The sequence below is a fragment of the Muntiacus reevesi genome, chromosome 1 (genome assembly GCF_963930625.1).
Source record: "Muntiacus reevesi chromosome 1, mMunRee1.1, whole genome shotgun sequence".
NCBI lineage: Eukaryota > Metazoa > Chordata > Mammalia > Artiodactyla > Cervidae > Muntiacus > Muntiacus reevesi.
Window position 1 is genome coordinate 195,895,976 of NC_089249.1, and position 26,820 is coordinate 195,922,795.

General features: G+C 50.3%; 2 protein-coding genes across 3 annotated transcripts; one reads left to right on the forward strand and one right to left on the reverse strand.

Moving 5' to 3' along the window:
• The first annotated feature begins 61 nt into the window (after nt 1–61).
• RPS28 (ribosomal protein S28) lies at nt 62–1,181 on the forward strand. Its single transcript, XM_065933186.1, has 4 exons — nt 62–136; nt 230–277; nt 784–917; nt 1,105–1,181. The coding sequence occupies exons 1-3, from the start codon at nt 98–100 to the stop codon at nt 904–906; spliced, it is 210 nt and encodes a 69-aa protein (XP_065789258.1). The 5' UTR covers nt 62–97; the 3' UTR covers nt 907–917; nt 1,105–1,181.
• A 174-nt stretch (nt 1,182–1,355) lies between these two features.
• KANK3 (KN motif and ankyrin repeat domains 3) lies at nt 1,356–12,756 on the reverse strand. Of its 2 annotated transcripts, XM_065917891.1 has the most exons (12): nt 12,714–12,756; nt 9,322–9,462; nt 8,922–8,988; nt 6,832–8,109; nt 6,653–6,752; nt 6,244–6,447; nt 6,063–6,147; nt 5,365–5,581; nt 2,866–3,008; nt 2,537–2,737; nt 2,364–2,462; nt 1,356–1,604 (listed from the first exon to the last, which is right to left on the reverse strand). In XM_065917891.1, the coding sequence occupies exons 3-12, from the start codon at nt 8,953–8,955 to the stop codon at nt 1,527–1,529; spliced, it is 2,439 nt and encodes an 812-aa protein (XP_065773963.1). In that variant the 5' UTR covers nt 8,956–8,988; nt 9,322–9,462; nt 12,714–12,756; the 3' UTR covers nt 1,356–1,526. The 2 variants fall into 2 exon arrangements, with proteins under 2 accessions (XP_065773963.1, XP_065773961.1); XM_065917889.1 differs by having other exon boundaries at nt 8,922–9,462.
• Between the last annotated feature and the right edge of the window lie 14,064 nt (nt 12,757–26,820).

A 26,820-nucleotide genomic window follows, 5' to 3' on the forward strand; every position in this document is an offset into this window, starting at 1 on the left:
CTCGCGAGCGCGGGAATGGGCGGGGCTAGGGAGTCATATAAATAGTCTCTCCGAAGCACGTGACTCCTCTCCGCCCGACCGCCGCCGCGCCGCCATCATGGACACAAGCCGTGTGCAGCCCATCAAGCTTGCCAGGGTGAGGCTGAGGCATGGTTTTGAGGGCCCAGATGAGGGAGGAGGGAGTAAGGGAACCGGGTGGGCTAGATCTGATTCCAGTTTCTTTCCCCAGGTCACCAAGGTGTTGGGCAGGACCGGTTCGCAGGGACAGTGCACGCAGGTGAGCGGGGGAGGCGGGGAGCGGGGGATGTTTGCGGCGGTGTTTCTAAAGTCTGAATCTCGAAGATAATTTCTGTGCGCTGGGATTTGTTCCCTGGTATCTGGGAACCAATACGTTCCCTATTTTCCAGAGCTTACAGAGGGTCGAGGGTTGGAACTTTAGCCAAGGCCCTGCCCACCGGATCTGGGCTCTGTTGATCTCATTCCCCGAGTTCTGACATAGTTCGTTGTTCTGGTTCAGGCGGTGCCAACGACCACTGTGGCTCCATGCCCTCACAACCCCCAGTTGTCTCCCCTGGTGGCATCTTCTGGCGTTCGAGAGCTTTGTTCTCCACGCCTCGGCCCCTCTCCGGCTTGTTTCCTATCCCATTCATGCCTTCCCAGCCTCAGCCGCTTTTAAGTGTCTCTAGGCAGAAGTGTTCTCTGGATCGACATCAACCGCTTATCCCACGGATCCTATTCTCAACCGACTCTGACTTCTTCCCGTCCCTCCTGTGGGCCCCGTAGGTGCGCGTAGAATTCATGGACGACACGAGCCGCTCCATCATCCGAAACGTGAAAGGCCCCGTGCGCGAGGGCGACGTGCTCACCCTGTTGGAGTCAGAGCGAGAGGCTCGGAGGCTGCGCTGAACTTGTGACTGGTGAGTGCACAGAGGGAGTGGGAAATAGAGCATCTCCTTGTTAGACCCTTGCCTGGGGGTAGGGAGATTTCGTGAAGACCGTGGATCAAGGGTTCTTGGTCAGGGTCTGCTGCAAGATGGGGGAGGGAGTTTGCCTGTTTGGGGTGGGGACACCTGTCAGCATCTCAACGCTTGGGTTTGTTTACAGGGTGCTGGATGTCTGGGTTGATGCTGTGGCCCACCAGGATGATCTGCTGTTAATAAAGCGTTTATATCGTATGTAAACTTGAGGTTTTGTCTGGGTTGTCATTAGATTTCCAAAATTCTTCTGTGGGTCCCCCAGGTGGTCACTGACCCACTGTACTCTGAAAGTAGGGGTGTTCCCCAACAAGGCATTTTCCTTGTGAGGAGGGAGAACCATGTGTCTATGTACATTTCCAAAACAGGACAAGATGAGTTAGAAAGGTTTTATTAGGGAAGAAGACTGGAAGAGGGTAGACTAGGGGCTGTGTCACTCCCTCAGCTGCATCCTCACCCTTTGCAGTTCAAGCTGAGCCTCTGGCCACAGACCTCTGCCCAGGGATCAGGACCCCCCCCCACCCCTCATCTGGGTCCAGTGTGCTAGGCCAGTCACAGGGGCAGGGGGTCCTCTCCACTGTCACCGCAGCCTCCTTCACCAGGCGTGGCCATGGATGAATCGGGGGATAGCTGGTGAGAGAGGTGGGGGGGGGGGGGTCCTGTCAGTCTCCTGCAGACAGGACACTCGGTTTCAGCCCCCCTTAACATTCAGAGATGCTTAAGTTACTGGAGGACTCCACCTTGCACAGCAGAGCCAGGCTGCCAGGATTTAAATCCAGCCTCTGTCCCATCTGACCTGGAAGAGGCACTTGACCTCTGTGGTTCTTTTCCCACACATGTACCAGAGAGTGCAGGAAGTGGAGGCTGGCAGGGCAAGTTTAATTAGGAAGCTGTCACATATAAGCCCCTCCCCCTTGGGGACAGACTGAATCCTCTTGCCCTGCTCCCTAACTCCAAAGTGAAAGTGTTAGTTGCTTGCTCCCTCAGTCATCTCCAGCTCTCTGCAACCTCATTGACTGTAGCCTGCCAGGCTTTTTCTTGGTCTATCGGATCTCCAGGCAAGAGGACTAACTCCAAAGGATGCTTTTATTCCTTTGCTCTGGGCCTGTAATGGGAGTCCACAGACATGATAGTCTGAGCTAGGTCTAACAGCTCTTGTCTGACCTTAGGGCAAGCCCCTCTGGAGGCCTCAGCCTCATGACCTTCACTTTACATGTGAAAGTGTGTCTAACCCTTGGGGTGTTCTGAAGGTTGACCATCAGACCCAGTTCCCACCACCCGGTGCTCCCCTGGCGGGTGCACAGAGAACCACTTTCCTGGGGGCATGCTTGATCTCCTTGAGCTGTGCAGCTGGGCAACTCCCTTTCTGCAGGATGGGGTCGCACTCACCTGGGGGCCAGGCTGGCCTGAGCTCAGGTGGGTGTGCAGCAGAGCGGCCACCTCGTCCTGCTCAGCCTCCAGGGCAATGGCCAGGGCACTGGTGCCCTCCTGAGGGATCATGGAGACAGTCAGGTCCCTGAATCAAGGCACCGCTACCCCACACCAGCCCCACGGTGGCTCACGTTGTCCAGGAGGGCAGGGTCGCAGCCCGGCTGGGCCAGAAGCAACCGCACAGTGTCCAGGCGCCCATACTCGCTGGCGCACATCAGCGCCGTGGCCCCGTCTGCATCTTGCACATTCACGTCCGCCCCGCACGCCAGCAGGGCAGCTACCATGTCCTGACGGCCGTGGCTGATGGCCAGCATGAGGGCTGTCTGTCCCGTCTGGGAAGAGGGAAAGAAGGGGACAGGGCTGGTGTGGGCTCTGCAGAAAAGGGAGGAGGGTCCCAGACACTTGGCTTGGAAAGGGAAAGTGCCCCCTGGACTCAGCCAGGGAGGAGGCATCCATGCACCTGGCTGGCCTTGGCGTTAACGTTGCCCATGCGGAAGAGTCTCTGGACCACAGCCATGTCCTCCTCTCGCCCCACAGAGGTGAGTGCCGCCAACATGAGGGCGGAGTAGCCAGCTCGATTCTGGTGGTCAATCTTGCAGACCCCTGGGAGAGAGAAGAGGGCTCAGTTCAAGAAGCTGACACTTCTTGGTCCACTCACTTCCCTCCAAGCATCAAGTTCACCATCTGTTTAGCCAGCTTGGTCACTGAAGGTCATGCATGATTTTACTGTTCCTCTGCCTTACAAGGCTCTTCCCTCTCCAAGAGCCATGTGGCCCTTCTCTTACCTTCAGAGTTGTTTCGATCTCACTGAGGGGTTTCCTCACCTCCCTATTACAAACTGGTTTGGAGACTTGGTTCTGTCTACCGCTGTATCCCCCAGTACCTAGAGCAATATCTCCCATTGTTCACTCAGTCATGTCTGACTGCAGCATGCCATGCCTCCCTGTCCACTATTTTCTGGCGTTTGCTCAAGTTCATGTCCATTGAATCGGTGATGCCATCCAACCATCTCATCCTCTGTTGCCCTCTTCCACCTTCAGTCTTTCCCAGCATCAGGGTCTTTTCCAATGAGTCGGCTCTTCGCATCAGGTGGCCAGAATACTGGAGCTTCAGCTTCAGTATTAGTCCTTCCAATAAATACTCAAGGTTGTTTTCTCTTAGGATTGACTTGATCTCCTTGCAGTCCAAGGGACTCTCAAGAGGCTTCAGCATTAGTTGGAAAGCATCAATAAAAGGACTACGGCCCACAAAGCCACCATTGTTGTTCCCCCAGAGAACTGTCAGCTGGGCCCCCGTGGTGTCCCAAGTTTACTCCAGTTTCCACGCAGCGGCCAGAACAGATCAAAAGGAATTTGGCCCCATCACTTATAGACATGAATTTGAGCAAACTCCAGGAGATAGACGAGGGCAGAGGAGCCTGGCATGCTGCCATCCGTGGGGTCACAAAGAATCAGACACAACTGAGCAACTGAACAATTCCATATGACTGGTATCCTCAGAAGAAATAGACACAGAGATCTCCATGTGATGCTGAAGGCAGAGATAAGTTGCCATCAGAAACGAGGAGAAAGGCACGCAACAGTCACTCGGACCTCCTAAGAATGAACCAGTCCTGTGAACTTAATGGCCTCCTGAACTGCAACACGATGAATTTGTTCTAAACCTCCCACGTTGTGGCACTTTGTGGTTTGTTGTCACAGCAGCCCTGGGAAACAGCTTGGTTGTCGCTGCCTGTCCTCGACAGGTGAACACAAATGTCAGCTCCGTTTCCTCTGGAGTCAGTTCTGTTGCCATCTTGGCCCCCTCCCACACATCATAGCACCTACCTCTGGATCTCATTCCCCAGGGTGTTTAATGCTTGTGTACCCCACCATTCTGAAAGTTCAAGGCTAGGTGCACTTTGGGGAGATGAATGGTGGGAGAGGTCTGGGGAAAGGAAGGGATCAAGGTATTGGAGTAGATGTCCTAGTCAGAGGAGATCTGAGACAGTGGGCTGAGAAGTAAAAAGGTTAAGTCACTGGGCTTCCTTGGTGGTACAGTGGTTGAGACTCTGCGCTGCCAATGCAGGGGGCCTGAGGTTCCATCCCTGTTCAGGGAACTAGATCCCACATGCTACAACTAAGATTTCGCATTCCACAACAAAGATCCTGCATGAGATAATCAAGACCTGGTACAAGCAAATAATTTTTTTTAAAAGGTGGGGTGGTTAAGTCAGGACTAAGGGCATCCCCCAGTTGTGTGGCCTACTGTCTAGCTGTCCATTCCTCCCACAGGCTTCTGTGACCCTGGTGGAGGATGTTAGGTGCAGAAGGGGTTCAAAGTAACCACAGTGGCAGGGCTGCAGCCCGCCAGGCGCCCCACCTATCCTCCCCTGCTTTCCCTTCTCTGAGGCCTTGCTAAGGAAGGATCCTAAGCTAAAGGATTACCCTATTTCTTGATTCCCTCCCCTGATTTTATCTTGTCATGGCCCTTACCTCTGTGGGAAATTATGTTTGATACTTATCAAGTAACACTGATCATTCTCTCCAGTCCCTACACACACCCACCCAGAGCTCCCATTCGTGAAAGCTCATTCATTCAACAAACACCAGAGGGTCTACTGTGTGCCTCAATGAAGTGTGATAAGCAAGCAGGATGAAGTGAGGGAAGGGCAGCAGCAGGAGTCTGAAAGAGTACATGAAGGAGGAGTTAATAACAGGCCAGAGGGTGAGCAAGGAGACAGTGGCCTGAAACTAGGTGGGAGCAATGGCTACTGGTCCCATGAGGCCCAAGGATTGTGGAAGTCGGACAACAGGAGACAGTGACCTGAGATGATGGGAGGTGAGAGTTCAGGCGAGAATGCCAGTCCTCTGCATCCTTGGCAGGTGCAGGATGGTAGTGCAGGCCCAGCACTACCCAGATTCCCCCTTCCGTGGGTCCCTCTTCCCCAGTGCCCTCCCCACCCCTCCTCAATGCTGACCCGTATCCAGCAGCAAGCTCGCGATGGCCAGGTTCCCATGGGACACGCTGTAGTGAAGGGCTGTGTTTCCGTTGCCATCCGCCAGGTTCACCACGTGCTCCAGCAGCTCCCGCCCCAGGCGCGCCACCGCGCCCAGCACCCCGGCCACGGGCTCCGCTTGAGAGCGCCGCTGGCTCGACACCCGAAACCACTCCTGCGCCACCAGGCGCGCCGCGCCCTGCCAGGACAGGAGAGAGACATCAGCGAGAGTCCAGGGCAGGTGTGGAGGCCAGGCAGGGGAGGGTGGTCCCTCCGTATTTGGGAGGGGGGGGGGCGCGTGGGCTCGTGGGGCCGCACCCCTATGGAGGATGGAGTAGTGTCAGTGTGGGTACCGGCCCCAGGGGGCAAGGATGCTCCTCTTCCCGAGAAGAGTCTTCGGGAGAAGCAGGAGTGGAGGAAGACGGCTAGCGCTTGTTTTTGGGGAGTCCGGGATGGGGCTGGGGCTTGGGGTGGACCCTTCTGGGGAAATCAGAGAGATCAGCCCAGTTCTGGGGTGGAGATCCCTTTGGAGACCTGGAGGTATCCATGGAGGGCCCTGGCGCGAGGTGACAGAACTTGGGGCCCCCTTAACTCTAAACAAGGCGATGCTCTTCCCTAGGCGGGCGTCAGACGGGGTCCCCGGCGGGCCTCTGACTCTGAAGGGCTCTCTATTCACTCACACTGTCGCGGGGGACCCCGCGGGGCCGGCTCAACTGCCGCTGCAGCGCTGCACACGCTTCCCTCAAACGCGGGGTCAGCTCGCACCTAGGAGACGGAGAGGCTCCAGGAGGGGTCGGGATGGAGAGTGGGAAGACGAGTAAAGAGCAGCCGTCCCCATTCCGTGTCCCCCGCGCGGCTCACCTCCCCTGGGCACCCGGCTGAGGTTCCTGCTCTGCCTCCGGCTCTGCCTCCGGTTCGGCGTCCTGGTCCTCCTTGCCGCTGGGAGCGCCAGGGGTCTCGGAGTCGGATGCCGCACCGCTGTCGTCGCCTGAGCCCGAGGAACTGCTCCTCGTGGGCTCGGCAGCGCCATCCTCGCTGTCGCCCTCGCTGGATGAGCTCTCATACCTGGGGGCAGAGTGGGAGGCTGATGCTGAGCCTCCCCTGTGGGCTCAGTCTGGTGTCCTGCGAGGTGGGAAGTGGTTGCCCCCATTTTACAGATGTGGACACTGAGGCCTGCCAAGACCACGCTGCAAGCGAGGGGTAGAGCTGGGATTCAAAACTCCAGTCTATGTCCCAGCAGATGCTGCCATGGGAAAGGAAAAGTGCTCACTCTCCATTGAGGACCCCAACAAACTGCAGGCTCTTTGGGCCGGGGCTGGTTTGGCCACCAGGTGTACCATCTTTCCTCTTCATGATGGATTTGAGGGTGCCTGGCGGAGATCAGATGAGGACACTGAGTTCGAATTCAGCGGCCAGCAAGCCAGGGCTCAGCGAGGGATGGGGACTCACCCGCGGGTGCCACGGCCCTATCCCCATCCATGGATCCGGGCGGGTTCTCCGGCATCGGGGCCGGGGCCTCCAGTGGAGCATCGGTCTGCGTGGTCTTCTCCACATAATCCCATGGGGTCTGGGTGGTAGCCTCGCACTGCTTGGGCCGGGACGCCGCGGCCTCGGCCTTGGCCTCCTCAGCAGCTTCGCGGGCTTCCTCCAGCTCGCACAGCCGGCCCCGCAGGAGCTCGCTCACCCCGCGCTGATGCTCCAGGCTGGCGCGAAGTAGCTCCAGCTCGCGCTCGGCGGCCGCGGGCAGCCCCAGCAGAGCCTCCGTCACCCACGCCTCCGCCTCGAGGGTCTCAGGAGTTGCCCCCACGCCGGCCTCCTGGGTCTCCGGCACCGCCTGGACTCCCACCTTTTGGGTCTCCGGCACGATCTGGGTGCCTGCCTCCCGTGTCTGGGGCGCCCGGTCGAGGACCGGCGGCGCACCCTCGCTGTGGCTAGAAGCCGACCCGTCCGGGCCGTCAGCCCCGGGGCTGGCCCTGGCGCGAACGCCGCGCTCAGAAGTGGCCAGGCGCTCGGTGAGCCGCCGCAGCTGAGCAAGCTTGTCCGGGCGCGCCTCGGCCTCCCCGTCGGACTCCGGCTGCCGGCGCGCAGCCAGCAACCGCGCCTTCTCAGCGCGCAGCGCGCGCACCTGCTCCTGCAGCTCGGGCAGCGCGCGCGCTTGTTCCTCGAGCTCGCGCAGGCGCCGCAGCGCCGCGGCCATCTGCTCGCGCACCAGCTGCAGCTGCGCGGGGCCCGGCGAGGCCAGGGCCGGGTTGGGGCCGGGGCTGCTGTTGCCAGACCCGCGCGGGCTGCGAGGGGCCGCGCGGGCCGGGCTGGGCGCGCCCTCTTGCGCCTGCGCTAGCTCCAACCGCCGGCTGGTCTCCAGGAGCGTGCGCTCGACGCGCGGGTTGCGCACGGGTGCGCGCGGGGAGAGAGGCGGCAGCATCAGCGCCGACGGCGCACCGGGGGAGAGTGCGCCCGGCGCTGCGCCGTCGTCACTAGCCAGGGACTCGTTAGAGGTCCAGGCGCCTGGACTGCGCGCGCCTGCGAGGCCGGCCCGGGGCGCGCGGGGACGGCGCGCGGGCTGGGGCCCCGCAGCGCGGCGGGCGGCGGGGCCGCGCTCCAGCTCCTCCACATACTTGAGGAAGTCCAAGTCCAGGTGGAAGCCGTAGGGGGTCTCCACCGAGTAGGGCGAGCTCGGGCTGCGGGCGCCCCCAGTCGCGCTGGGGCACAGGCGAGGGCCGCCCAGGTCTGCGGACATGACAGGAGCGTGGAGGGACGTCAGGCCTGGGAGACGCAGAGAGACTAACAAAAGAAGCGCCTCCCCACCGCCCCACGACAAGCTTTCACGATGCCACCTGCTGCAAACCCTGCACACCTGCGGTTGCACACCGAGGTTTAAACACCTATCTGCACCCCCAAAAGTTGTGCATTCACGTGTTGAGCACCTACAGTGTACCAAACACTCTTCTAGGTACTGAGGACATAGCAATGAACAAGAAAAGCATTCTTGCCCACTTGTAGTAGACAGATAATTAAACGCAAACGTTCAAAAAAGGTCCTTAGGGCAAAAATAAAAATTCCGAGATGAAACAGAGAGTAACTGACAGGCTTTGGCTCTGGCTGTCCCAGCAGATTTCCTGCGGAGGGAACTCAAAAGTTGAGCCCTGAATGAGAAGGGGAAAGCAGCTGGGACGGAAGGTTCCTAAAAGAAAACAGTGCGTGCAAAGGCTCTGAGGTGGAATGAGCAGGGTAGACCCGAGTAAAAGTGGGATGGAGGTGAGGATGTGCAGAGCAGAGTGAAAGAAGGGAGGGGGGAGAGGACTAGAAGAGGTGGACTTGGGCCAGACTGTGAGGAACCTTCTGGGCCACCGTGAGGAGCTGGAGTTTTATTCCACCTGTAATAGGGCACCAGAGGCAGATTTTAAGCAGGGTCAGGACATTATCCACCTTTATAAAGGGCTCTCTAACCACTCTGCAGAGGAGGGAACTGCAGGGCTGTGTGGGCACCTGAGCACCAGGTGTGGATCTCTACACACACAAATACCATTTTGCACACTTACCCGGCAGGTTCTGATTCAGGGCAAACTTGGCCATGTTTCCCGAAGTAGCCGCCACCTTTTTCACACCCTGAAAAAGGCCCCCAGAGGGGTGAGGGTGGGTAGGGCTGGACCCTGCCCCTTTGACTGTGCCTCTGGGGTCTATCTGGACTCTGCATGAGTAAACAGACCCAAGCGCTCCTCTCCATCCCCCAACCTCCCCCCTCTTCCCGCCACACACACACAGGTCCTCTCCTCCCTCCTCCCTCACATGGCCTTGAAAGTTTGGGATGAATGACTGTGGGGGTCCGCCTGTGCCAGTCCTCCTCAGCCTGCTGGGCGGGAAGGGCATCAAAAGAAGAGGGGATGGTGATAAGGGAACCAGAGCATCTGGGGGCGGGCCAGGGGGTGGTGCTTTCCAGACCTGAGGAGGTTTCTGTCAGTCCCTGGAAGAAATTAGAAACTGACGCTCAAAGGGGTGGAGTGTGCACATTCAGAGGAGGAAGGCGAGAGTTGGAAGCCCTTCGTGGGCTCATTAAAAACTCATCTGGTCAGATTCTGCATACTGAAAAGAAACAGAAAACAGAATTCTTACTTTTTTTTTTTCTTAGAGTGCAAACAAAATATAATTGTATATCCAAATTTACATCAGGGTCACTTGTGAGATCCTTTAGGAATGATGAAGAGCTGTGGGTCAGAGGCACCAAGGATGCAAAATCTCCTTGTGATCTCTCTACTGGGGTGCCACAGGGCTCTGCCCTTAGTTTGTGAGAAATTGTAGTGGAACCACGAGCACCCAGATTGTGAGAGCTGTGGCTATGTTTGGGGCTAAAGGGAGAGAGACTCTTCAGGTGATATGATGGAGGCTCTAAGAAACTGAGAGAGGGGCTTCCCTGGTGATCCAGTGGTTAAAAATCCACCTGCCAATGAAGGGGACATGAGTTCGATCCCTGGAAAGATCCCACATGCAGTGGAGCAACTAAGCCCTGTGTGCCGCAACTACTGAAGCCCACACGCCTACAGCCCACACTCCACAATAAGAGAAGCGACCACAGTGGGAAGCCTGGGCACTGCAATGAAGAGCAGCCTAGGTTTGCCGCAACTAGAAAAAGGCGCAACAACAAAGACACAGCGCAGCAAAAACAAACAAATAAAAATAAGTAAATCTAAAAAAGAAACTGAAGATTGGGTCACATCTAATAATGTGATATTTAACAGGGATTTTTCCAGAACTTTGTTATTGAGTCCACAAATCAAAGTTACTGTGCTTTGTTTCAGAAAGCACAGGGCAGGAAAGATGGGGCTTTGAAGAACCCACATGAAAAACCCTCAGAGACGTGTAGACAGCTTGTATTGAGTGCCTACTCTGTACCACTGGTCTCATTTAATGTACCTCCCCCAGTATAAACCTGCAAGGTAGGATGGTTCCCCCTTTTCCAGATGGGGAAGCTAAGGCATAAAGCAATTAAGTCTATTACCTATAGGAAATGTCCTCAGCCTGGGTTCTGCTCATCCTCTGGGGAACTCTTGTCTGCCCAGCCCTCCACCAGCAGGTGCCCGGCAGCCCCAATCTGTACTCTCCCTGACCTGCTGCCCATCTGCATTAACCACCTGGCAAATTTCCCCATCACCTCTTCAGGTCTCCTGCACTCCTGATGACCACCTGCATACCTAACACCCACCAGCCATCCGTTGGCCCACCTGACTCATTTTGCTCCACGACTGGGGAGACGGGCCCACTGGCCACCTCTGTCCAACCTGGGTTCCTGACATCTCCCCACCCTCACTCCCCAAGGGAGGAGGGAGTGGTGGGGAACTTACCGTCCTGAAGCAGCTGTTTCCTGTCCCTCACACTGGCTATAAGGGGCAGGTCAGCGGGGCAGCACAGAGGACAGTCAGTGCCTCTCAGGACTTGTTTTCAGGAAGCTCTCTGGGAAGAGCTGGGTCATGGAAAAAACCTGGACTGGGGCTTAGGGGTCTGGGCCGGCCTCACACACAGCTGGCCAACTACCTCAGTGGGATCAGTCCCTTCCTTCAGGGATCTGGCCACACCCAAACCCGAGACCCTGGGAATTAAAACAAACAAAAAAACAGCTCTGGGTCATTCCTAAGACCCAAACCAGCTGGAGCAGCCAGACCCAGAAGTTGGCTTGAAAAATGGGTGGATGCCCCAAGAAGGGGCTTTCCTGGTGGCTCAGATGGTAAAGAATCCACCTGCAATGCAGAAGACTTGGGTTCGATCCCTGGGTCGGGAATATCTCCTAGAGAAGGGCATGGCAACCCTTTCCAGTATTCTTGCCTGGAGAATGCCCGTGGACAGAGGAGCCTGCCGGGTTACAGTCCATGGGGTCGCACAGAGTCGGACACGACTGAAGTGACTAAGCAGCAGCAGCAGCAGCCCCAGGAAGAGTAAATAGCAATATAACAAAACCCTTTGCATTTGCTACGGGGGTAGCCTCGATTCTAATCAACTTATGGGTGTCAGCTTAGTAAAAAAAAAAAACCTCCTAGGCCTTTTGAAGTAGATTTTCTTAGCATTATTCTTTTCCCCCCTTCCCCATTGTGCAGATGGAGAAACTGAGACTCAGAGATGAAGTGACCCAGCCAAGGTTGTAAATGGGCAGAAGCAGCTTCTTGAACCCAGCAGCTTTTCCAATATTTCATTCTTGCCTGGGCAATCCTATTGCTAGAGGAGCCTGGCGGGCTACAGTCCATAGGGTGGTAGAGAGTCGGACACGACTGAAGCCACTTAACACACACGCCCACTGCATTGCCCACTCCACTTGATGGCCTTCTGTAAACAGCCCTCCACTCACCAGGAGGGGCACAGAGCCAGAGGAGGTCGGCCCTCCCAGCTTGCATTCCCGCCTGCCTCCTGCGTGTGTCCCTAATGGGAAGAGCAGGGCCAAAGGCTGGTGACTCCAGGGGTTGTACCCTCGCCGGAGCGGGGGCGGGAGGCGTGCAACCGTTCTCCCCTGTCCTCCGCTCCCTGCCCGAGGAGCTGTCACGGCTAGATCCACATCCTCTGCCTGAGACCCCTCATTAGGCCGTCAGAGTCGACGCCACACGCCCCCACTCCCGCCCCAGGGATTATTTTGGGACTCAGAGCTGCGATCGCAAAACCTGAGGGGTAGGGGAATGCGGAAGGCAGTTCAGATCCCGGTCTTGGAGAGGGGGCCGTCTTCCCAGATTGAGGTTCTGGGTGGAGGCACCCCCCCCTAATGTTGAGGCGGGACTCTCAGACCCCTGAAGTGCGGGTGGAGGCTGATGATAGTGCGAGGGGGGAGGTACTGAGGTCAGCACCCCGTCACCCCCATGTCGCCTCAGGACGGCCTCACAGAGACAGAGCAGTTTCCTGCAGGAAACGCTGCCGGGCGGTTCCATCCGCTGCCCATTGTCTGCCGGCCCCGGGGGCCATCCGTCCCTCCCCCCAACACGGTTTCCGAATCACCCTACACACACTCAGGTCCAGAGCGAGGGGATGGACTCGGGTCCTCAAGCTGTCCCGGAGCGACTCCGGGAAAGGATCCCGAAGTCGTGGGAGCACAGGGGGCGAACGACCCCCCCCCCCACTTCGCTCCTGAAGGGCGGGAGAAAGGAGACCTCACGAACCCAGAGGGCCCCAACTCTGCTCGCTCGCCACCTGGGACTCCCAGTGTGAGAGTGGAGGGGTCCCAGGCAGCGAACACTGCGCCCTCCCCGTCGCTGCGCGCTGAGCCCGCAGAGGGGCTGAAAGCTCAGCACCCCGTCCCGGTGCGTACCCCTGATCCCCGCCCCCCAGATTCCCCATCAGTGCCCAGAAAGCTGGTGCTTTACCTGAAGCCGCAGCCCCAGCCGCGCCCGCACCCGAGCCCGCCCCCTCGAAGTTCGGGGACGGGTTATCAAGGCCTGGACCCTAACTGACAACCACGTCAGCCAACCAGGATCCCACGCTCTCCGAGCTGTCCAACGGTGAGGCGGGGTGGGCCGCGCTGGCCCGCGCCGAGGGTTTGGGGGCGGGGCTAGGGGCGGAGCCTGGAGTGACGGTCTTTGAGGGCTTTCTCTCCAGGGTTGGGGCTTGGCAGCTGAGTGCTGCCCGGCTCAGGGCGAAAGGGCTTGGATCCGATCCACCGGGGACGGGGAGCCATGGGAAGACTCTAAGTAGGAGAGTTACCCGGTGGGACTTGTATATATGGAAGATCCCTTAGGTGGAAGCTGGAAGGACTGATGCTCCTTTCCCAGTGTCTGGTTGAGGGATCCGCACCCTGGATCTTTCCGGCCTCAGGGTCTTTGTGCATGCTCTTCCATCTTCCTGAAGTGTTCTTCCCTGCACCTGTTCACTTGGCCACCTTCTCCTACCTTTGGGGGCTCAACCTGTGTGTTTCTGTCCTCTAAAGATCTAACGTGGACCTTCTCCAGTTATGAACCTGATAGCTACTTTCACTATCTGGAAAAAATATATATATTATTTATTTGTTTACTTGTTTGCCTTCTGTCTCCCAATAAGGACAGGGAATTGATTGATTTTGGTCACTGCTTTATCCAGTGCCCCGAGCACACAGGAGGCACTTAATAAATGTTGATTGAAGACTCACAGGCATAGAGAACAGATGTTGGTTGCTAAGGAGGGGTTGGGAGAAATATTATATAGAGAATAAGATAAACAACAACATCCTACTGTATAGCACAGGGAACTATATTCAATGTGCTAAGTCACCTCAGTCCGACTGAGTGTCGGACTCTTTTGCGACTCCATGGACTGTAGCCCTCCAGGTTTCTCTGTCCATGGGGTTCTCCAGGCAAGAATACTGGAGTGGGTTGCCATGCCCGCTTCCAGGAGATCTTCCCGACTCAGGGATTGAACCTGAGTCTCCTGCATCAGCAGGCAGGGTCTTTACCACTAGCGCCACCTGGGAAGCCCCCACTATATTCAATATCCTGTGATCATCCATAATGGAAAAAAATATGAAAAAGAATGCATATATATATATATATATATGTATAACTGAGTCATTTTGCTCTAGAGCAGAAATTAACACAAAATTGTAAATCAACTATACTTCAATAAAAAGTTTATAAATGTTTGTTCAGAGAATGATTTCACATTACATTGAACTCTGTAACCCAGTTGGAATGTAGTATGATCTAAAGTGACCCTACAGATCTTTTCCTCAATTAATTTAGCATTTATTGAGCACCTATAGTGTTCCAGGCACTGTGCAAGTCCTTGAGGGGAACATAGTCCTTGCCATCCTGGGCCTGAAACCTGAGAGGAGGAGATAGACTTTCAAGTTGTGGTTTATGCTGAAGGGGCGAGAGGGGTGGGAACTGGGAGTCTATGAGAACAGAAAGGGAGGCACATCATTGACCTAGAGTGTCTGGGTAGGCAGCCTGCAAGGATGACACTTAAGGAAAGGTGCTCTAGATAGGATAAATTGCACATGCAAAGGGTGATATGATGAAATTTGACCAAGTCATGATGTTGGTGGGAGGGGAGCTGGAGGGACAGGCAGAAGGGTATGTCTGAAGTAGCTCAGACTTAATCTGCTAAAATGGGGCCCATTGGAGGTAGATTACTTTATTTCAGAGATTCATCCGTCTGTCCCAGTGCCACTCTGTTTTAACTACAGTATCTTTAGAATATATTTTAACATCTAATACTCCACTATTTGCAAAATTTCTGGGCTGTTTCCATTGTCTTTTTTCTTCTTCCAGATAAGCCATAAAATACTACTGTTTCCCCCATAAAAACTATACTGGAATAGATAGATAGATAGATATTACAAAACAGAAACAGACCGACAGACTTCAAAAACAAATCTGTGATTACAAAATGGGAAAGGTTATGGGGGAGGGGTAAGGGGGGAGGGATAAATTAGGATTTTAGGATTAACATACACATACTGCTGTATATAAAATGGGGCTTCCCAGGTGGCGCTAGAGGTAAAGAATCCATCTGCCAATGCAGGAGACACAGGTGACTCAGGTTCAATCCCTGGGACAGGAGGAGCCCCTGGATAGGATATGGCAACCTGCTCTAATATTCTTGTCTGGAAAAATTCCATGGACAGAGGAGCCTGGTGGACTACAGTAATAGATCAACAAGGACCTACGATATAGCACAGGGAGCTCTACTCAGTATTCTGTAATGGCCTGTACAGGAAGAATCTGAAAAAGAATAGATACATGAATAACTGAATCATTCTGCTATACACCTGAAACTAACACATTATATAAATCAACTGTAGCACTCTCTCTCTCAAAGTCGCTCAGTGGTGTCTGACTCTTCGTAAACCTATGAACTATAGCCTGCCAGGCTCCTCTGTCCATGGAGTTCTCCTGGCAAGAATACTGGAGTGGTTAACCATTCCCTTCTCCGGGGGATCTTCCCGACTCAGGGACTGAACCTGAGTCTCCTGATTTGCAGACGAAGTCTTTACCATCTGAGCCACTAGGGAAGCCCTAAATCAACTATACTGCAATATAAAAAGTAAAAAGTAAATAAAATGCATGCACACATAGAGTCAGATCCAAGAAAGCATACAAAATAGATGCATAACTTAAAACACTCCTGAGCGACAGTTCTCAACCAGGAGTGATTATGCCCCCTGGGGAACATTCAGCATTAAGTGGAGCCCTTGCTGACTGTCAGGATGGAGTGGGGGAGGGCTGTTCTTGACCTCTACTGGGTGGAGCCCAGGGATGCTGCTAAACATCTTATGATGTACATGACAATCCCACACAACCAAATGCTATCTGACCTGAATGTTGATAGTGCTGAATCTGGGAAACTCAGCTGGAAGACAGACATCATTCTAACCCCCACCCAGGTCCACAAAGAGCATACCACCAGTAACCCCAGACGCCCTTCCAACAAGCTGCGTCTCAATCACAGTGCTTCTTCACTCTGAAAAGCAACCACTGTTGTGACTTGTGTAACAAACACTGCCTAGTATTTCTGAGTAGTTTATCATGCAAGTTTGAATCTCTAGATACTGTGGTTTAGTCTTGCCCACGCAAAAAAAGAAAATGATATGTCTTCTAAGTCTCTTTTAATTCATGGGTTCCCCCTCCATCCCTTTTCTTCATTACAAATGAATCAGTTGCACAACTCAGGCTATTTCCCACGGTCCGGGTGGTGCTGATCCCATCCTCATGGTGCACTCCGGCATGGTCCTTTGCCCTTCATCTTTCATGCAAATTGGCAGTTGTTTCCAGAACCAGGATTAGACTAGGGTTTAATGTCTTTGACCTGACAGTGAGTGTTGTTGGTTCCTTCAGCATCAGGCTCACACTCCTTGTCTCTCCTTCCATGAGGTTAGCAGCAATTGATGACAAACTTGTTGGAGGTAGCAAAGTAGTGATATCTTCCTCTTTGCATTTGTCCTCCTTTATTAGCTAAACTTCTTCCCCTGCAGATGGCTCCTCTCAAATTTCATTTGGTTACACTTTTCATGTAAAAGTGCTTGATTCTTTCCCTTTAGAGATTACTTGTTTAAATAGTGAATTAATTCTGCCATAAACCTCTGAAAGTGACAGTCTTTTTTTTTTTTTAATTGAAGTTGATTTTAAAATGGCAACCCAATCCAGTATTCTTGCCTGGAAAACCCCATGGACAGAGGAGCCTCGCAGGCTATAGTCCTTGGGGTTGCAAAGAATTGGACATGACTGAGTGACTGAGCGTGCATGCATTAGTTCAGATGAACAGAAAAGTGGTTCTTTTCCATTGCAGGTTATTACATGACATTGAATATAGTTCCATGTATTATATAGTAAGTTCTTCTTATTTATCTACTTTGTATGTAGTGTGTGTGTGTGTGATGTATGTCTTCTAAACTCAAAGCCCTAATTCATTCACCCCTATTTCCCTTTGGTAACCATAAATTTGTTCCTCTCCAATTTTTTTTAATTGGCTGCACCATATGGCTTGTGAAATCTCATTTCCCCAACCCGGGATTGAATCTGGGGCACAGCAGTCAAAGCACTGAGCCTTAAGCACTGGACCTCCAGAAAACTCCCTCCATAAGTTTGTTTCTATGTCTATGAGTCTGTTTCTTATATTTTCCTAACTAGCTGCTTCTAACATGTTAGAGTGCAATTGGGATTGTGTATTTGTGTTCCTTGGTTGTGTCCTGCCTTTTCTTAGACAGCAAGGATATCAAACCAGTCAATCCTAAAGGAAATCAACACTGAATATTCATTGGAGGGACTGATGCTGAAGCTGAAGCCCCAGTACTTTGGCCACCTGATGCAAAGAGCAGACTCATTGGAAAAGACCCTGGTGCTGGGAAAGACTGAGGGCAGGAGGAGAAGGGGGTGACAGAGGATGAGATGGTTGGGTGGCATCACCGACTCGATGGACACGAGTTTGAGCAAACTCTGGGAGATGGTGAAGGACAGGGAAGCCTGGCGTGCTGCAGTTCATGGGGTCACAAAGAGTCAGACACAACTGAGCAACTGAACAACAACCACCTTTCTTAGAAACACCAAATGAGACAAAGGTGGGGAGGTGAAAAAGAGATGGAGCTGGAGGTGGAAGGGGGGCAGATGGAGGTGAGACTCACGCGGTGATAAAGACAGGGCTTCAGGCAGGGTGGAACTATCATCAGGTTGAAAGATGAAAGAGGGACCAGTTTAGGGGCAAAGTCATTATCCTTCCTCTCATGGCTCCCATCTCACTTAATGTAAGAACTAAAATTGACTTCTCTGGTGGTCTGGTTGTTAAGAATCTGCCTGCCAATGCAGGAGACAGGTCAATCCCTGGTCCAGGAAAGTCCCACACAGCATGGTGCAACTAAGCCTCTACCACCACTACTGAGCCCTTGGGCTGCAACTACTGAAGCCTGCATGCCTAGAACCTGTGCTCTGGAACAAGAGAAGCCAGCACACGGCAACTAGAGAGTAGCCTCCACTCACTACAGCCAGAGAAAGCAGTGAAGACCCAGAGCATCCAAAAATAAATAAACTCAAATCCTTAGAGTAGCCCACAATGCCCTTCATGATCTGCTCCTGTCACTTCTTTTTAACATTTTATTTTTATTTATTATCATTATTCATCTTTTGGCCACACTGCATGGCATATGGGATATTAGTTCCCTGACCAAGGATCGAACCTGTGCCTACTGTGTTGGCAGTGTGGAGTCCCAACCATGGATAGCCAGGGAAGTCCCTCCTGCCACCTGCTGACTTCTTCTCCCCTCCCTCTTACTCTCTCCCTTGCTCCTTCTGTTCCACTAGGCACAGTTCTGCCTCAGAGCATTTGCACCTGCTGCTCCATCTCTGCCTCACACCTTCTGATCTTTGCTCAAATGTCCTCATGAGACTCCCTTGGCTGCCTTCCCTGAACTCTCCACTCAACACACCTCTTTAGCCTGCATTAAATTTTTTTCCCCTAGTACTTATAACATTCTTATACCATGTCTGTTCCTCACTGGAATGTCAACCCCACGTGAGCAGGAAATTTTTTGTCTGTCTTCCACATTGCCTGGTCTCCAGAGCCTCAAACAATGCTTGGCACACAGAGGTGCTCTATAAATACTTGTTCACTGAATGAAAGGAACAGAAGGTGAGCTTGAACACCATGTGGACCAAGGATTTCCGACAGGGGCTGGATAAGCATCCTAGCCTTGCCAGGCAGCATGGACATACGTAACAGCGAGAAAGCACTTTGATTGGGTGGGTGTGGGAGAAAGATGCAATTAGTTTTTTTTTTTTTGGCCGCACAGCAGGTTTGTAGGATCGTAGCTTCCCCACCAGGAATTGAACCTGGGCCCCCCTTGCAGTGAAACCTACCAACTACTGGACTGCCAGGGAATTTCCCTTAGATTTCTCAAATAACTACCCCACCCATCAGATTCCTAACACCATTCAAGGTAGAACATGTGACCTTTCTCTGTCCCAGGTTGAAGCTGGAACAAGAGAAGAGGAGAGCCAGGCTCCTGGCCACTCCAGGACACACATGAGCCTCTTGGAAGCCACCGTCAGCCCCTTTGCCAGTTCAAGGGCCTTGGAAATGCCAGAGCAGTCCCCGCCCAGGTCTGGAATGCCCGGCTGCCCCAGAGAGGCTGAGTCGTCCCTCAACACTCACACCCCCAGCCCTGAGGGCTCATCAGCCCCAGGTGAGGGTCGCAGAGGACAGTCTCTGCTTCTGTCTCATCCCCTTGCCCTCCATCCTCCTCCCTGGGTTCAAAATCTAAGCGGTCCACATCCTGTAAGTTTCACCACCTGAGTAGTTCTGGAATTCATCCCCATTTCCCCATCTAGTGAATCAAAAATCCCACCATCCCAGGCCTGTCTTTTGCCTTCCTGCCCTCACCGCCCAACACATATTGGAAACTTTGAACAGTTTATATTTATCTCCAGGCAGGAATGTTTTGGGGTTTCATATGTCCTGATGCAGGGCTTACCGGGTGGTCCAGTGGTAAAGAAACCGCCTGCAATGCAAGAGGCACAGGAGATGTGGGTTTAATCCTTGGGTCGGGAAGATCAGTCATACTTCAATAAATGTTTTTAAAAATTTGTGTTCTTTTCTGTCTTCGATAATTTTTTTTTCGTAAATGTCATGAAAGACAAGGAAACGAGAAAAGACATTCTAGGCATGACATCTGTCGGCAATGCATGATCGGGATTGGACCAGAGGCCAGAAAGTAAAAATTTCCAAAAAGACATTATTGAATCATTGACAGTGTTGAATGTCTGTAGTTCAGGTAGCAATATTTGATCAATATTAAACTTCCTGCTTGTGACCATTGCATTGTAGTTATAGAAGCAATGGTTCTCCACTAGGGGAGAGGGCGGGGGTGGGGCATTCTTCTGTCATCCAGGGGACAGTAACTAACATGTGAAGGCATTTCTGACTGTCTCAACCAGGGAGGTGGGGGCATGCGTGCTACTGACACCTAGCGGGTGGGGGCCGGGGATGTTAAAAATCTTACAGTGTACAGGACAGCTCTCCACAGCAAAGAATTATCTGCCATCAGGGTCAGCAAGGTAGGGAAACCCTCTGTAAGAGAAGGTCCTTTTTCTCAGGAAATATAAACTGAAGTATGTAGGAGTAAGGAGGAGTCATGTCTGTGACTGGTTTGCAAAAGATTCAGAAAAACATGTGTATCTATATCTATACCTCTCTATATGAAACACAGCAGGAGGACTCTATGATCCTTGCCCCCCTCAGCCCCCCACCCCATGTCCTCTGCCTGCCTTTAGTCTGTGGAAAACTTTAGTCAAAGAATAAGTTTAATCAGTGAAATGCAGAAACAAAAGAAAACAATCAAAGGAGGTAAAATAATAATAATGTGAAGCAGAGTCAAGGAATGTTAGTTCTTTCACAAGGGCTGTAGATAATCTTCTGAGCCACATCCACGGAGCTGTCTCATAGACACTAAAACCCCAGGTGGAGAAGTTAACTGCATGATGACCACCATACCCATGATATAAGCTGCCGCAATTTTGAGAACTGGCCTCAGAGAAATGGGAACAAACAGACCCTGGAACTGAAGATTAACTGTACCCAAAACAACCAAGATGACACTGGTCAGACCACCGATGATCAATTTGAAGATGACTATCAGGAATGACTGTTCTGTTTTCTGCATCAGGCCTCCTCCTTCTGTCTATAAAAGCCCTTGCCCCACTGGTTGCTGGTGTGGAGGGAGTGGGTCTTTGGACAGACATCTGCATGTCCCCCACCCCCAGTTGCTAGCATCTGAAATAAAGCAAACTCTCCTTTCCACCCAACTGGCCTTTTTATTGGCTTTTGGGCGGTGAGCAGCCAGACCCCACACACACTCTTTTGGTAACATATATACACTCTTGTGTGTGTGTGTGTGTTCCTTAATCAGATTCCTCAAATGGTAACCTGTTGCCCTGTTTGGGTATTATTCTTTTCTCTGTCTGTCTCTCTCCCCTCGCCCCCACCCCTGTTTCACCCTGCAGGAACTTCTTAGTGTTCCTCAAACACATGAGAAACCTCAGGCCCTTTGCACTGGCTATTCCTTCTTCCTAGAATATCCTTCCCCCAGACATCTGCCTGACTTACCTCTTTACCTCCTTTGCCTTACTACCCACAAAGCCCCTTCTCCATGATTTGGGTCCAGACTTCTTGTTGTTGTTCAGTCACATCAATTCCTTGGTGCTCAGCCTTCTTTACCGTCCAAATCTCATATCCATACATGACTACTGGGAAAACTATAACTTTGACTATAGGGACTTTTGTCGGCCAAGTAATATTTCTGCTTTTTAATATGCTGTCTAGGTTTGTCATAGCTTTTCTTCCAAGGAGCAAGCGTCTTTTAATTTCATGGCTGCGATCAGGTCCAGACTACTCTATTTCAAATAGCCAGGAGACTTCTTTGGCTGCAGAATTGACACTTTTGAACTGGGGTGCTGGAGAAGACTCTTGAGAATCTCTTTGACTGCAATGAGATCAAACAAGTCAATCCTAAAGGAAATCAACCCTGAATATTCATTAGAAAGACTGATGCTGAAGCTCCAATATTTTGGCCACCTGATGCGAAGAGCCGACTGACCGGAAAAGACTCTAATGCTGGGAAAGAGTGAAGGCAGGAGGAGAAGGGGACAACAGAGGATGAGATGGTTGGATGGCATCACCAACTCAATGGACTTGAGTTTGAGCAAACTCCGGGAGATAGTGAAGGAGAGGGAAGCCTGTCCTATGCGCTCTGCAGTCCATGGGGTCGCAAAGAATCGGACACAACTGAGCAACTGAACAACAGCAATTCGGTTTGATCACCGGTTGGGGAACTAGGATCCCACCTGCCACGTGACATGGCAAAGCTTTTTAAAGTAAATAAATAAATAAAATTTCCATCATTCCATATCTCCTTCTTCAATTTACTTTTCTTCTTAATACTTATCACCATGTAACATGCTGTACATTTTCTTTGTTTACTGTGTCTCTCTCACAGACACTGTGCCAGCTCCATTAGGGCAACAGACATTTGTCCCCAGTGCTGGGAATGAAGCCAGGCACCCAGCAGGTGCTCAATTCATTGAATTGCTGTTAAGTAAATGAGATGGTCTACAGGGAAGAGAATGTGGGGGGCGGGGAGGAAAAGGAAAGTTGCTGCTCATCACGTCCACATCTCCCTTTGACTCCTCCTTTGAATCGCTCATCCTCCAGGACAAAACCTCGAGGACACCCCCAGGGGACCTCTCAGACTTCAAGAGTTTCATAGGACAAGGGGACTCAGCAGCCGGGGACACCGTCCTTTCCTCCCGGGAGCTGCTCTCTGATTCGCCACCAGGGGGCGCCTCTCACTGGCCAAATCCCAGGGTGCAAGACTGGTCCAGGTATTACTTGGGAAGTAATTTTTCTTCAGAAAAAAGAAGCAAAAAGTCGTATCTAGCTTTTTCTTACTGTTACAAAAAAATTTTAATTAGCGTGTTTATCATAGAAAATTAAGAAGCTAAAGAGAGAAATAAAACGGTGCACCAGCCCATCAATGTTGAATCTACCAACATATTTTTACTTCTTTTATTTCTTCAAAAATTTTATTTTCGCCTTTTAACTTGGAGAATTGCTAACCAAGAAGTAGGGAGATGCTACTCAACTGTACACCTAAAAGTGGTGAAGATGGTAAATTTTGCATGATGTATCTTTTCCTGCTGGTCTTCCCAGTGATTACGAATTGTTATGAGAACTGGACCATAGCAAATGTAGAACAACAAAGAATTAATGTCTTCAAACTGTGGTGCTGGAGAAGACTCCTGAAAGTCCCTTGGACATCAAGGAGATTGAACCAGTCAACCTTTAGGGAAATCAACCCTGAATATTCACTGGAAGGGCTGATACCGAAGCTGAAGCTCCAGTATTTTGGTCATCTGACTCGGACAGACAACTCATTGGAAAGGTCCCTGATGCTGGGAAAGATCAAGGGCAGAAGAAGAGGGCATCAGAGGATGAGATGGCTGGATGGCATCACTGATGCAATAAACATGAACTTGGGCAAACTGCAGGAGATGGTGAAGGACAGGGAGGCCTGGCATGCTGCAGTCCATGGGGTCCCAAAGAGTCGGACGCGACTGAGTGACTGAACAACAACGACATATTTTCCCAAAATGAAAAAAAAAGATTGTATAATCTGAACACCAGTTATCAAGTCAGTTTTGTTTCATCTCCCCCCTGGGTTCCCACTTCCTCCCAGTTGGATTATTTTGAAGCAAATTCCAGTCATTTCATTATCGGTAGATATTTGAGTATGCATTCTAGGAGACACAAATCACTTTTTTCGGACATTTCTTCAAAAAAAATAATACCCATGTGTCGGGACTTCCCTGGTGGTCCAATGGCTAAGACTCTGGGCTCCCAATACTGGGTTTCATCCCTGGTCAGAGAGCTAGATCACACATGCCACAACTAAGACCCAGTGCATGCAAATACATTTTTTAATTAAACTAAATTTTAAAAACAAAAATACCCATATAACATTATCATACTTTTTTTTAATCATACTTTTAAATTTCAACATCATCCAATGTCCAGTAATTTAATGTCTATAAATTTTATAATTTGTTGTTATCCTTTGTTTTATTATTTTAGAGATAGTTTGAATCAAGTTTCTCAAATATCCATACATTGCATTTGGTTGAAATGTTTTTAAATCTCTTTTGAGGACTTTCTTGGTAGTTCAGTGGTTAAGACTCTGTGCTCCTAGTGCAGGGGGTGAGGGTTTGAACTCTATTCAGGGAACTAGATCCCACATGCCACAGTTAAATCTGCTGTAAACCTCAACTAAGACTTGGTGCAACCAAATAAATAAGTATTTTTAAAAGTTGCCATTAAATCTCTTTTAAACTAAAAATTCCTTGATGCACTCCTTTCCCAGCTTGGAGGCAATCCATTGTTCCCTGTCCACTTCTAACTGTTGCTTTTTGACCTGCATACAGATTTCTCAGGAGGCAGGTAAGGTGGTCTGGTATTCCCGTCTCTTTAAGAATATTCCAGTTTGTTGTAATTCACACAGTCAGTGGCTTTGAAGTGAAGTCACTCAGTTGTGTCCGACTCTTTGCGACCTCATGGACTGTAACCTACCAGGCTCCTCAGTCCGTGGGATTTCCCAGGCAAGAGTACTGGAGTGGGTTGCCATTTCCTTCTCCAGAGGATCTTCCCCACCCAGGGATCGAACCCACGTCTCCTGCAGTGTAGGCAGACGCTTTACCATCTGAGCCACCAGGGAAGTCTTTAGCGTAGTCAATAAAGCAGAAGTAGATGTTTTTCTGGAACTCTCATGCTTTTTCTATGATCCAATGGATGTCAGCAATATGATCTCTGGTTCATCTACCTTTTCTAAATCCAAATTGAACATCTAGAAGTTCTTGGTTCACAGACTATTGAAGTGCACCTTGACTGAAACTAAAAATTCTCTCGCCATCTTTTTGTTGTTGTTGTTTTTAGTTTTTTGCTTAAAAAAAAAAAAGAAACATTTGTCCACTAGTATCTCTCATGGTTTGGATTGGGCTGACCCCACCCCTATGGTGTCCTTTAAGATGTTTTTTGTATTTTGTATTTTGTAAAAATTGGCAGCTGGATCTAGGTCTAGATCTAGACCAATGCTGTGTAATAAAAATATAATGTGAGCCACAAATACGAATCACAAGTTTAATTTAAATTTTTCTAGTAGCCACTCTAAAAAGTAAATTAAAGAAGACAAAATTTGTTTTAATCACTTGTAACTATTTATTTATTTTGTCTGTACTGGGTCTTCCTTACTTTTGCCTGGGCTTTCTGTAGTTTCCCTCTCCATCACAGAGCTCATTGCAGTGGCTAGTTTCTGAGCACAGGCTCTAGGCACTCCGACTTCAGCCGCTGTAGCACATGGGCTCAGTAGTTATGGCCAGCAGGCTTAGTGGCTCAGCGCCATGTGGGATCTTCCAGGACCAGGGATCAAACCCATGTCCCCTGCATTGCAGGCAGATTCCCATCTGCTGCACCACCAGAGAAGTCCCAGTTTTAATCATTTTTGTTAATTAATTTTGTTGAAATATAATTGATTTATGATGTGTTAATTCCTACTCTACAGCAAAGTGATTCAGTTATGCATACATATATGTTCTTTTCCATATTCTTTTCCATTGTGGTTTATCATGGGATATTGAATACAGTTCTTTGTGCTGTACAGTAGCATATCCAGCCTATATATAAGAGCTTGCATCTGCTAATCCCAACTCCCGATCCATCCCTCCCCCAGCCCTCCCCTTGGCAACCACATGTCTGTTCTCTATGTCTGTGAATCTATTTCTGTTTCATAGATATGCTTGTGCCATAGTTTAGATTCCACATATAAATGACATCATATGTTATTTGTCTTTCTCTTCATTTTCTCTCTTTAGTTTAATCATTAATTTCAATCTAACACACCCCAAATTTGATGATTTCAATATGCAATACATAGTAAAAACTTAGATATTTTACTTTTTTTTTTTTTTAACCAAGTCTTCCTAATGTGGTGTGTTGTTTATACTTAGAACACATCACATGACAACTCGGAATGGCCACCTTTCAAGTGCTTGACAGCCACAGGTGACTCAGTGCTACTATTTTGGATTTTGGACATTCTAGAGATTTTTTTTTTAGATTCAAGTTTGATTTTTCAGCAAGGTTACTTCATCAGTGGTGATGGGCACTGTCAGGCGGAGACGCAGAACTGCCTCCTTTTGTAATCTGAGCACGAACAAATATCTTCATGAAGAAATGAACGGGCCCACAGACATCCTGCCTGAGGTTGCTAATCCATTTCTGCCTTTCTCACCAGCCTCTTTTCTCATAAACATGTTTAAAAGGAAACATTGGAACTGAATCACTCTGCCGTACACTTGAAAATAACATAACACTGTAAATTACCTGTACTTAAACTTTAAAAAAAGAAAGAAACATTAGAATGTTACCGGATACACTGTTTGAATTTCTTACTTAACACACTCTATATTTCTCAGAGGTCACTAAGTACTTCCTTGAAATAATTTGCAATTTGAAAGTATGTTTGGCATGTCACACTGGATAGCTATACTCTCATGCTGGAACACTTAGGTTGTTTCCAGACTGTAAGCCAGTCACTTACAATAAATCATTGGTTAGGGAAGTGATGTAACTGATCCATTAAGATATTGTTGTTCAGTCACTAAGTCATGTCTGACTCTTTACGACCCCATGGACTGCAGTACACCAGGCTCCTCTGCTCTTCAGCATCTCCTAGAGTTTGCTCAAACTCATGTCCATTGAGTTGATGATGCCATCCAGCCATCTCATCCTCTGTTGTCCCCTTCTCCTCCTGCCTTCAATCTTGCCCAGCATCAGGGTCTTTTCCAGTGAGTCAGCTCTTAGCTTCAGATGGCCACAGTACTGGAGCTTCTGCATCAGTCCTTCCAATGAATATTCAGGGTTGATTTCCTTTAGGATTGACCAGTTTGATCTCCTTGCTGTCCAAGGGACTCTCAAGAGTCTTTTCCAGCAACACAATTCGAAAGCATCAATTTTTCGGCGCTCAGCCTACTTTATGGTCCAGCACTCACTTCCATACATGACTACTGGAAAAACCATAGCTTAGGCTATATGGACCTTTGTTGGCAAAGTGATGTCTCTCCTTTTGAATATACTGTTAAGGTTTGTCATAGCTTTCCTTCCAAGGAGCAAGCATGTTTTAATTTCAGGGCTGTTAAGATGTTGTAATCTGCATCAAATAACTAAGCATGAAAATAAAACCATAAATGTTCTGCAAGGGAGTAGAAAGGGAAAATCTTACCGTGCAATAAAGATTTACTGTGACTTAAAACCTAGAAGAACTTTTTTTGGTCTTTATTATTTAAATTGAGTTATAGTTGATTTACAATATAGTGTTAGTTTCAGGTTACAGAAAGGTGAGTCAGTGATATATATATATATGCACATACTATTGATAGTGATTGTGGATATGTATGAGGGAAACTG